Source organism: Camelus ferus, chromosome 15, assembly GCF_009834535.1.
Source record: "Camelus ferus isolate YT-003-E chromosome 15, BCGSAC_Cfer_1.0, whole genome shotgun sequence".
In the NCBI taxonomy this organism is placed as follows: domain Eukaryota; kingdom Metazoa; phylum Chordata; class Mammalia; order Artiodactyla; family Camelidae; genus Camelus; species Camelus ferus.
Window position 1 is genome coordinate 33,101,871 of NC_045710.1, and position 11,915 is coordinate 33,113,785.

Sequence of the window (11,915 nt, forward strand, 5' to 3'; positions counted from 1 at the left end):
TAGAAACAGCTTTGGAATCACCTTAACAAGCCCCCCACTTTACCAAGGGCACATAAGGGCCACATCCCCTTCTCCTGTGGGAGCCGGGGATACAGGGAGTTGTGTCTTGGGTTTTCCTTCCAAGCGTCTGTTAAGTTTCTAAACTGGCACAGCCTTCCCTACAAACCTTCAGGTAGATGCCCCAAAATGTTGTTTAAAAAGCATCATAAAAAGTGTTCCAAGTTTGATAATTTCTTTATAACGGGGATACCTCCCTTCCCCTGTAATGGAGATTCCAGAGGGCTGGGTCTGTAGCCCCCTAGAGACCACTCACCTATAGACAGATTATAGCTGGCGAAACTCCTTTGATCACCAAAGTATTTGAGGGTGTGCAGGAAGAGGTTAATGTGAGCTAATAAGAGTTTCCAAAACAACTCTTCAAGTTGAATTTGTAAAAGTGTATATTTTTTATAGTCTAGAAAACAATAACAGAGGGACAAGGAGAAAGGGGAAATAGCTGAATTCCGGCAAACCACCGATTTGACGGAATTCAGCTGTGATGGGTTGTTCAGAGTGCCTGTTGGTCTGAGAGATTTGGTTCATTTTTAAATACAGATGTACATATATATGTACACACACACACGCAGTGCCTCAGGAGTGAAGCAGCTCTCCCTCAGTCGTGGTTTAGACAGAGGCAATGGACCAGATTATGGAGCAAGGGGCATTCGAGGTCACCACCTGAGCCCTGGGTGGCTCTCCATCTCTGTGTACCAGCAGCAGAGGCCACCATGCTGCCGTGACCCTCTCCTGTGGAGCAGGGAATGGCCAGGAACCTAGGGGCTACAGGAATTGTGTGTCTTTGTTCTAGCAAAACAATTGGAAGTCTTTGATATCATCCTCCTGAACAAGATGGAGAAAGTGACCATGGCTGGTTGATTCACAGTGAATTTTTAACAACTGTCCCCCAAAGGTGCTGGTAGGACTGTCAGTTTGTAGAGGCAGGTTAAAGGGCTCTGAGCCTGACCCGGCCTGACTCTGTCTTATCCAATATTTTTTTATACATCTTGATAGATGGGAGGTATGCCAATCAAATTTTAGGATGACAAAAAGCTGAAGAAGATGGCAGATAAGATGGATGATAGAATTAAAATGACATTCACATTGTGCTTTAGAGTTTACATGAGGTTTCCTTATATGCTCTCATACAATCCTCAGCAAGCTAGGTATATTTATTTTCCCCGCTTCCTTGGCAAATAATTCAAGATTCAGAGAGATGTGTTAGCAAACCATTGTAATCTTGACAGGCTAGAAGTAAGTACCACTAGAAAAAGAAGCCAAGGTTATAAATGTAAAGATTACATTTGGATACAGAAAATCATTTCAGAAGATTGGGGTTTGTATGTTTTCCGGGGCTACCATAACAAAGTACCACAAACCAGGTGGCTTACAAGAACGAAATTTATTGTCTCACAGTTCTGGATGCTAGACATCTTTGACCAAGGCATCTGCAGAGCCAGCGTCCCTCTGAAACCTGTAGGGGAAGAAATCCTTCCTCGCCTCTTTCAGCTCCTGGTAGTGCCAGGTGTTTCTTGGCTTGTGGCCGCATCCCTCCCCTCTTGACGAGGCATTCCCCATGTGTCTCTTCATCTGGTCCTCCCTCAGTGCATGTCTGTCTCTGTGTCCAAATTTCCCCTTCTTATAAGGACACCAGTCATACTGGATTAGGCCCCACCCTGATGACTTCATTTTAATTTGATTCCATCTGCAAAGACCTTATTTCCAAATAAGATCATGTACTGAGGTCCTGGTGGTTAGGATTTCAACACAGCTTTTGGGGGAGACACAGTTCCATCTATAACAAGGTTAAATTGGATCGATAAAACTAAGAGCATCAGTGTTTTATCACAGTTGCTTAAGAAATGATAAAACATGGGTTCTATCTTAGGCATTGGTTTAATTTGAGAGTTTCTACCAAGGAGAAAGTCTCATGCCACCGCCCTTAACATTGCTCAGACCACAGAGTCAGGAATCAAACCATCTGTTCTGGCCACCACATTCTAAGAAGGAAATGGATTAAAAAATGGTGGGGCATCACCATGGCAAGGTAAGATGCTGTAAAAGTCTCTGCTGGCAGCCCAGTGCCAGATGAATGCTCTGTGTGTCTGGCTCTGTTTCCTGTAAGGAAAATCCGAAAGTACAATCAATTCTTGGTTCACAAAATTGAAAAGGAGGGATGCGCTAGAAGAATATGCTAGAGAAACTTCTAGGCAAATGGTAGCTAACTTGAATTTCTGTTCCAACCCTCATTTTTGTCAGGCAAGACACTGGCAGTTACACATTCCTTATTTCACTGAATTTCAAAGGTGAGCATGTGTGTATAAACATAAACACACATCCTCTGTCTGTATATGGGTATAATGAATACATGCGTATATGTAAAAATCCAGTTGACTGAGGTTGAGCCAGCGGTCTATTTAAATTCTCCCTTTTGTTTTTAGGATACTTAAAAGAAGAAAGTAGAACTTAGATAATATTGACATTTTAAAGCAAAGAGAAATTTTGAGTTTGACTGTTGCAGTGAATAAAATGATTCTGGGCAAATGAATATTAAGGGACGGCTGTGTGCCCTGCTTTGCAGTGGGTACCTTGAGGGATAGGAGAGGAAAATGTAACACACAGAAAAATGTTAGGAGGAGGGAGCACATGCCTGTTCCAGAAAGTGCCATGGGGACAGGGAGGGGAAGGTGGATGGAGTGGGTCTTCTCTGATGTCGGAGAAGACTCAAGAGGGAGTTGGAACCTGAAAGCTGGCATTTTGGAGACCATATGGAGGTAGCACGTCTCCCGAGAAATAGCATGTCTCCCCAGTTCTGGTCACATGCGTGGGGCAGGGGACTCTGGCTTGTGGTCAGTCTGCTACCTACACCCTTGCTGTCAGGCCGGGCAGAGATGAAGGCGGGGTCTGGGACCAGCCTGGGCACTACAGCCCCATGCCACAGCCTTCCTTGAAGATCAGGGAGTTTCCTCAGTGCTTTAGAATAAAGTCATCTGTTGATTTCCTGGTCATCAGATGAAGACAGAAACAGAGATTGCTGGCTCCTCGGAAAGCTTGTGTTTATGACTTCAGCTCAGTAAGGGCTCTGAAAGAATTGCGCCAACCAGACAGGAAGCAAGCATTCAGGCAGCCTGCCCATGTCCAGGATGGGGTCCAGACACTGCCACAGCCCACCGGGCCTCTAGCCCTCCGTAGCCTTGGGGTGATTTAAAAGGCAGGTCCACTAGCTTTGCTTCTCAGATGCAATTTCTCAGAAGGATCTGGAGTGACTTATAACTCAGTTTCCAGAAGTGTTGCCTCACTCCCCCACTGCAGCCACTAAAAGTGTGTCCTTCCCCCTGGATCAGCCCCAGACCTCTTAAATCTAAGACCTTACTTCTGAAGAAATGCCAAAGGGGATAGGAATGTGGCTTTCCCCTAACACCAACCACAAGGGTTGGGAACATACCCACCAAGTCCCTAAACTTCTCTTAGCCCATCCATCTTGATGGAATTTTCCCAAACCCTGGTTCATGCTATTTCTGGTTCTATCTCCTACCAGCAATCAGGGAACTCTGGTGCCCCAGGCTGACCGCTGCTGGGAGAGGAAACCCCATTAACCAGACCTCAGTCTGCCTGTTTTCCAGGACCTTGTGGGGCCGTGATGGGCTGGGTTGTCCCACTCCAGACCCTTCGTGAGTCAGACCTCAGCCTTCTCCAAACAAAAATAAATAAAGACACCCTTTGGCACAAGAGTGCCTCAGATCCTGAACCCAGATCACTTCACTGGCTCAAGTTAAAGTAGCAGCAAGAGAGGTGCATCCAGTTATTGTTTCCATCAGATAGTTATTGAGTACTGTGTGCCAGGCATTGCGTAGCCTGGGGATGGGCTGGTGAGGTCAACCCAGGCCCCGCCCCCAAGAGCTCACAGATGAGTTGAAAGAGGAGGCGGAAGCCCAGTGTGGGAAGGGCTATGATAAGAGTTAGGAGAGATGATGGGACCCCATAAGAGACCTGGAGGAACGAGGAAGTATTCCTGAAGGCAGAGCATCTAAGCCAAGATGGGAAAGGTGAGTGGAAGTCAATTCAGTGATGAGGACACAGGGCGGAAGGCAAAGGAGGGGAGAGGGTGCTCTGGGCAGAAGATTAGCTGGGCAAAGGCGTGGATGCAGAAGGAAGCCAGTGAGTCCAGAGAACTTCGTGGTTCCACTGGATCCAGGAGATAAAGCTGGACAAGGAGGTAGGGACACAGAGAAATGTGAGACTTGGTCCCTGCCTTCATGAAGCTCATGGCACCTGTGGGCAGATCACCAGGACCGCATTGCTGCTCAGCCTTTGGAGTAACTGTTGAATCTGTAAATGTCAGTATGAGCAGGAAACAGAACCTCATATAACATGTTTTAAGCATTATTGTAAGTCCCACATTAACAGTTTATGTCTGCTGCTCTGATTTTTTGAAGCACGTTTGTATACAGAGAGAGATGTTGGTAACACAGCCAAGCTGAGCATCCGGTGTGCCCATGGCATATTGTGCTAAAATTCAGAGGCAGGGCAGGAACTCACATTTATTGGGTGCCCATTGTGTGTTGGGGTCTGCACTGAGGCCCCTAACAACCCCCCGCTCATTTAGTCCTCAAGGCCATCTGTAGGGCACCTCTTACCACCCCCATTTTGCAGATGAAAAGGCCAAGGCTCAAAGAGGTTCTCTTCACAGTGTCATCCAACAGGAAGGGGGACAGTAGCAGGTGGGAGGTCAGCTACTGCTCTTTCTCCTACTCCATGTGGCCTTCCCTCAGTGTGGATCAGAGAACGTGGGATGGGCTTCCTGGAGGAGATAAGGTGTGAAGGGTTAGAAGTCTGTTCCCCATGTCCCAGTGTCACCTGTTGGATGGTGCCATGTGGGCTAAGAATCTGGCATTTAGACATTAGGTAGGGGGCATATGGGATGACCAAAGATCCAGGTAAATAGGGAGTGTCTCTGGAAGTTTGCCTGTCAGAACCTTGGAGTCAAGTCTTGTACCTGCTCTGTAAGGGAGGTAGAAGCTTTCCAAAGAATAAAATCGGGGAGTAGAGGATATAACCCCTAGTCTTCTCTGAATTTGAAGATGCTGGGATGCTGTGCTGCCTCCATGCATTAATAGAGGATGGGGTCTCTTAGCTATACTTGCCTTGGACAACTTCCCAAGACTCTACAGTTAATTAATAGCCAGGAATTGCACATAGTGGGATGTTAGTTATTTGAATTGGAAATGAGTAACTGACATACATCTAAGATGTCTCCAAGGAAAATAGGGCCAGGTTGCATAATGGGTGGGGGGAACCAAGTATGTCCTCCTGTAGCGTTCTTGAAGAATGATGCACTTGCTCCAATGCCATAGATGATTTTGGGACGCCTGGACAGCCCAGAGCTGAGCTAGATTGCTCCCCAAGCCAGCCCGCTGTGGAGCTGGAGGCCCTCTGGGAATGACGCCCCTAGCTGTGTTGACTGAGCCTGGTTCCCTGGTACATAGTAAGTTGTGACATTCAGACATCCTGTGGAACCTCGCTCGGTCACTATGCTCAGTTGACCTCAGGAAATGAAACCAGTTTCCATGACTAATGAACACTAATGACCTAAAGGTGAAGCACAAGTAGGTAAACAGGGGAGCCGATGCCAGAGCTTTACGAATTTCCTGAGGTTCTCCATACACAGGGCCCCACTCATTAGTGACCAGTGAGAGGGAGCCCAGAAGGAGGTGGTCCTGCCCCTGAAAGTGCCTGGGCACGGCCCACCATTGGTGATGTTGCAAGTTGAGTTTCCTTCCTGCTCCATTCCTTGCCAATCTTCGTCACCACCTCCCACCCCTTCTGCCCCTGGTCCCCTACTTCTCCCATCCACACCCGGGATGCCCTTTGGTCACCTTCTGGGATGATACTCGGTGCTCCCCAAGCCACGTCTGCCTTCTCCCCATCCTGCTCCTCCCCCAGTACCACGAGCCTATACTCTGTAACCCACCCTTAATCAAGGCAAACCCATCCCTCCTTCAATAGAGATCTTCAGTGGAGGCGTGCCCACAACCTTTCCCCAGGCTACCGCCCTCCCAGGTCCAGCCCGCATCACTGGGGGGATGGGCTTTGTTGTTCCTCTCTGCAGTCCCTCTCCACACAGGACCCCCCTTTCCCTCGTGCTCTGTACACACTGGAGACAGAGATCAGATCATCCTCTCGCCTGGGGCCAGCCCTCCTGTAGAAATGACTAAGCCGCTCCTTAGCTTTCCCATCTGAAGGGGCAAAACTCACATCCTTCTGCTGCAAGTCCTGTTTCCATCCCTCAGGCTTTTCTGTGTCTCCCTTCTGTCTTCCATCCAAGGTCTCTGAGACCTACCAAACTATGCAACTCAAAGCCAGAGAGAAGACGCCAAGCAGGACCAATGGGTGCTGAAAGATGGGAAAGATTAGCTCATTTCCGCTCCGTGCTTTTCGTCTGGTTCTGATCTCAGTCTGGGGCAATTTGAAAACAGACTCTCCTGCCGAGCTCACCCGTCCATGTTACCACTCTCCCCGACCCACAGCTCTCTCCCTCCATGCTGGCCTACTGGCAAGCCCTTCTGGCTTTGTTTTAGCCTAACGGCTTGACCTAAATGTCTCCTGGTTGAATTTGACCCTTGCATGTCTTCCCACTTCTCCAGTGTCCAGCTTTCCAGACGTCCTACTGCGCGGGAGGCATCATGCTGGGAGCTGGAGTTGAGTCCGGCTCTGCTCTGAACTCACTGGGTGACTCTGGGCAAGTCGCCAAACCTCTTTGAACCACAGTTTCCACATCTGTAAAATCAGGATAATAACACCTGCCTGTTCCAAGAATCAATAAACAAATGAACGTGAAGATGTTTTGTGACTTACGAAGCAGCACATCCCAAACCATGTTCTACAGAACTTTGCTCCCAGGAGGGATATTAAAAGGCTATTCAGGAAAAAAAAAAAAAAAAGGAAAAAAGGAAAAAAAAAGTTTTATGTCAAGTTTGAGGAAGGCTGGCTTTAACAACGTGAACCAGGTTTCTGGACTCTAGGACGTCTCGGAGCCTTTAATTTGCCAAGCACATGACAAAGCTCCAAGAACAGGGTATAAAACATAGTTTTGTCTCAGAACCACTTTTTGCACAGACTGCTTGTTAACATCTTTAAGTTACTGATTTCCGTAGGACAAAGCATATATTAATAATAGTTCTCATACAAATAACAATGCTGATCTTTCCACGAGAGTTATTCCGTCCTCCAGGGTGCTGACCCTGGATAACACCAATGAATCAGTGTCTGAAAAGGTATTGCCAGAGTGTCTTCCATCTTCTCTGCATTGTGCTGTGGACTGTGGGGGAGAGGGGGCCTGGGCCTGAAGGCCTCTCTGTCGGGCTCCCCCCGTTATCTCCTGCATCCTCACACTGGACTCTGTCCCAGGCAGCTTGGCCAACTCATTGTCCTGTGTATACATCTTTTGTGTTCCTGCCCCTCTGCCTCTGTCCCATCTTTCTCTGCAGGGATACCTTCCTCTGCCAACATGAATGTAACTCACTCTTCAAGTCTCAGCCAGGCCTCAACTTCTCCCTGGAAGTTTTTCTATCCATTGCAGTGTGTTCTAGACAGGAATACAGCAGTGAGCCCCTAAAGGCAGAGCGCATTATTCACATTTCCTGCTTTTCTCCAAAATCCAGGATTTGTTTGCTTGCTGCCGTCCACCCTACCACAGACCATAAGCCCGATTTTGGCTACTTGAACCTCCAACTGGGCATGGGTCCTTCTGAGCCGAGGGGTCAGCAGTGGGCTTACTGATGTGTTCATTCATTCAGAAGACACTTATTGCAGGGGACTGCTGGGAGCCCAGGGCTGAGTCAGAAAAGGCACCTGCCTTTAAGGAGCTCATGGTTGAGACAAAAGCATAACAATTCACTGCAAGTCAGCGTGTTGAGTATAATAATAATAGACATAATGTGAGAGCATTAAATAGGGTTCATGGTGATAGGTGGGGACCAAGGCAGGCTCCCCAGAACAGCTTTCCACCCCCCTGTGCATCCTCCAACTTATAGAGAAGATGTTGTCTGGAGCAGGCGTGGCAAGGTTATAGGGGTCCACGTGTAGTGAAGAAAGATCACTGGAGACTTGGTGGGAGAGGGATTCAAGTTCATTCTCTGGATCACAAGGAGGGTGGTCTCAGTGGAGCCAGAGGGCTAGAGCAGATGCTGGAAGGGGGAGTATGATATAGGAGCTTTGCATCCCACTGTACACACACACGCACACACACACAGTCTATGGGAATCCCACTTCCCTGCTTTTCCGTCATACCTCTCACCCCTTTTTCCTTCTCACCTGGACTCATTCTTCCTCTCCAAGTCCTCTGTCACCTCCTGGTCCTGGGGCCATTCATCGTTACTTCATTGGAACAGCTCTATGTCTGCTCTCAGTAGCTAGAGGTCTGCTTTGGCGAAAGGCTGGTCAGCGCGATGCCCACTCCCTGTGGGGGGCTCTGGGGAGGAAGGTCGGTCTGGAGTCAGTGCTTTCTCTTGTCTTCCCACAGAAAACCAAAAGAGACGTCAATAATTTTGACCAAGACTTTACCCGGGAAGAGCCGGTACTCACGCTCGTGGATGAAGCGATTGTGAAGCAGATCAACCAGGAGGAATTCAAAGGCTTCTCCTACTTTGGTGAAGACCTGATGCCCTGAGAAGCCACTCCAGAGGGAGTTTAGTGATGCTGCAAGGAGTACCAGGAAGATTCCTATTTTCCCGAGGCTCAGAGGTCTTGAACTACTTCTCCTCCCCGGAGCCCCAGTCCCTTGTCCACCTCTATTTATTGCATTCCCTCACCCCAGGCCAGCTCCTCCCTCCTCCCACTGGTGACCAGAACGCACTCTTGGTTCTCATTTCACCAGTAACACAGAATCGCACGAGGTCAGCAGTTAGCTGGACCCACTGCTGAGTCTGGTTTTTTGGCAAGCCGGGCTTCACTCCTCGGGGCTGCTGGCAGTGAAGCAACTTCAGTTCTTTTACTACAAAGAAGAGAGAGAGAGAGAGAGAAAGCAAACAGGAAGACTCTGGCTCTGCTATTGAACATAAGAGTCCTAACAACTCTTACTTCTCATCCCTCCCGGACCCCTGCCTGCCACCTCTCTGCCCTTCTATCCAGGAGAAGAAACTGGTGCTTCTTCAGTGCAAGGGTGGGTGCCCTCAAGGCGTGCCTCTGAAGGAGAGAGGCTGGGAGACACACAAGTTGGCTACCTGTGTTGGTTTGCTCTGGAATGGCTAAGTCTTGCTTTCTTTGGTTTTAGCTTTGGGGCATGCCAAAGTTGTATGAGCATGTATCTCGTGGAAGAAATCGCTCTCTGTAGAAAAAGAAATTTGATTTTGAACTCTGTTAACATTTGAAAAGTATATCATCAGAATTCCTTTCGAATTGGCCAAAAGATATAAATTCCAGTGTTAATACAAGTAGATCTCAAAGGGCTAATATACAATGAGAAACCAATTGTCTAAGGTTTATGCTATTAATGCTTTAGTGGCACACGGGGGCTATGTGAACTGAGAGAAAAGGAAACAAGCAGTGCTCTTGGTTATTCAAGTTCTGCCTGAACTCCAAGGCCACTGCTTTGGTGGCCCAGACCTGGGGTTCTCACAAAACGTGGCTTGCAAATTCTCTTTCCAGTTCAGTCCTAAGTTCCCAGCATAAACTCTATTTCCTGCAGCAGTGTGTGATTTTTGCGCACTTGTACAAAATGTTAGTACTACTGTGTTGTGGTTTTTAAACGTGAAACGTGTACAGTTAAATATGAAACATCGGCTTTGGGAACAAGCAGAATGAGGCTAAACATGGGTGATGCAGAGGGCGTCGAGAAATCGAAGAGGAAGTGATTAGAAAACTGACAGTGTGGCAAGATGCCCTGGGAGTTTTGTTTCTGTGTGACATGCAGTGGCAACTCATGTGGACACTATTTAATGGATGTGACGTTACCTCCTGTAGGCAGGCTAACAGTGTTACATTCATTCTTTGATTTCCAAGGGTTCTCTGTGGCTTTGTGTGTATGTTTCCCGGAGGTCATTCAGTTACCTATTTCACTGAACTGATTTAGCAGGGAATGGAATCCATTCCAACTGTTGCACGTGGATTCCCCAGCTGCCCCTAAATACACATACTTGTGAGTGGCAAAGTGGCACTGATGGAGCTTCTTGCCTTTTGTACATGTGAGATTTTTGTATATAGTGTTTGCTGCCAGGCCTGTGGAATTAATTCATTGAATTTAGAGGTATCAACTGCTGCATGTTCAGGCATATTATAAACCTTTAGTCTATGAAAGAATAATTATAATAACGTCCAGGTGCAATACTCTGTATAGTGTATTGGTTCAAGTTACCGAGAGATAAGGTGTGTTTCCGTCCTTCTTTCTCTCTTTTTTAGGGGGGGCAGGAGGGGGATGCATTTCTTGTTGATTTCATTTTGGTTTATTTTAAAAGATGTAAACCTATATTAAGCTATGTTAAATCTCACATATAGTTCTCCTGTGTTCTGTTGTGCCCTGATAGAGATGAGGAAGAGAAAGGAATGTTCTTGATGTTGGTTTCAAAGTTTGGACAGTGACTAGCTTGAGCCCATAGGGAGTTGGTGTCCATATTCGCATCTGGTTGGTCATCGCCTTGGTTACTAAAGATGACATGCAGTTCTCTTTTGTTTTTATTTTTTAAAGACTCAGGTGTAATTATTATCCATTTTGACGATAATTTCCAATGTTATGCTGTATCAATTTGTGTGTTTGACACACCAGTGATGCGATGAAGAACAGTAGATTAATTTAATTTATCTTCGGTAACTTGATGGACTGGGGAGAGACTATCTTCTGGAGTTGAGTACAAGCACAGAAACATCTTCATGATGGCATCATCTCATTTTTTTAGGAAGACATGAAAATCCTGCCCATCTTACTCGTGCATCACTGCTGCTCTCTGTTTTTCCTCTGCTTCCTTCACCACGCTGAACTTTGAACAACCAAGCAAGCTCTAACTGCAATGCCAAATGGCCTTGCCCAAGGCCTGGGTGGTATTCCCATGTCAGCAGGGGTTGAGCCCTTCCTACAGGACAACTGGCATTTTTGCTGGGAAGTTAAATAATAATACATTCCACCTGGCAGCTCCAGGCAGTCACTCAGCGGTTTGCCTGGCCCAGAGAGCCCCCTTTCAGCCCCCAGAGCTGGGCTGGCTAGGATGCCTCCTGCTTGAAGCTGGAGCTCAAGTTCTCACACAGGCAGATTCAAATCCCATGTAGTCTATAGAATAAAGCTTGTGTGTTCCTTGAGTAGTCATTGTTTCCTTTTAGTTTTCACAAGAGTTTGGAAGCAGACACACTTACGTTTTTGCCAATTCTTTCTAATCTTTCCAGCTCTTTCTCTCTTTGAAAAAAAAAAAAAAAAGCAGGGAAGAGTGCAAAACAAAATGCCAAAAAATATATGAAGGATAGCTGTTCTCCTGTGTTCTCTCAGTATGGACTTTGTGAAGTGGAAACAATTTTTCCTCCAAAGGTGAAAAAACAATGCATTCTTGCTTTAAAAAAAAAAAAAAAAGAAGGCTAAAAACATTACCTCTTTTTAAATTATGTGCAAAATAATTCTGGCTAAATATAAAAGGTATTCACTTTTAGGGATTTTTTTTTTGGGTATTGTGATGCTTTATTTGTACATTTTTTTCCTTTCTGGATGTAATTTTAATCTCTTGCCATTCATTAGTGTTATTTCATTGTAAACATTATTGTGCCAAATGTACTGTATTCAAAAGGATGTGAATGTGTATTGTTTCAGAACCTAATAAATAGAATGATGTTAAATCATATTTCTCAGTCCCAATGAGCATTTTTATCTCCTCACTGAGTGGCAAGGTGGCACTAATGAGGCA

At 46.5% G+C, this 11,915-nt stretch overlaps 1 protein-coding gene across 2 annotated transcripts in view; it reads left to right on the forward strand.

The window, feature by feature from the left end:
* The window catches only part of PRKCE (protein kinase C epsilon), a 470,469-nt gene extending 458,882 nt beyond the window's left edge, over window positions 1-11,587 (forward strand). Inside the window, exons 15-16 of one of the 2 annotated variants that reach the window (XR_004326300.1) lie at window positions 6,681-7,111; window positions 8,558-8,669. Coding sequence is in view for 1 of the 2 variants with exons in the window: in XM_032497438.1 (XP_032353329.1) it covers window positions 8,558-8,704 (147 nt within the window). In the remaining variant the exon portion in view is untranslated. Of the gene's footprint in view, window positions 1-6,680; window positions 7,112-8,557 lie in introns of both variants that reach the window. The other variant, XM_032497438.1, reaches the window with a different exon arrangement.
* The last annotated feature ends 328 nt before the right edge of the window (window positions 11,588-11,915 follow it).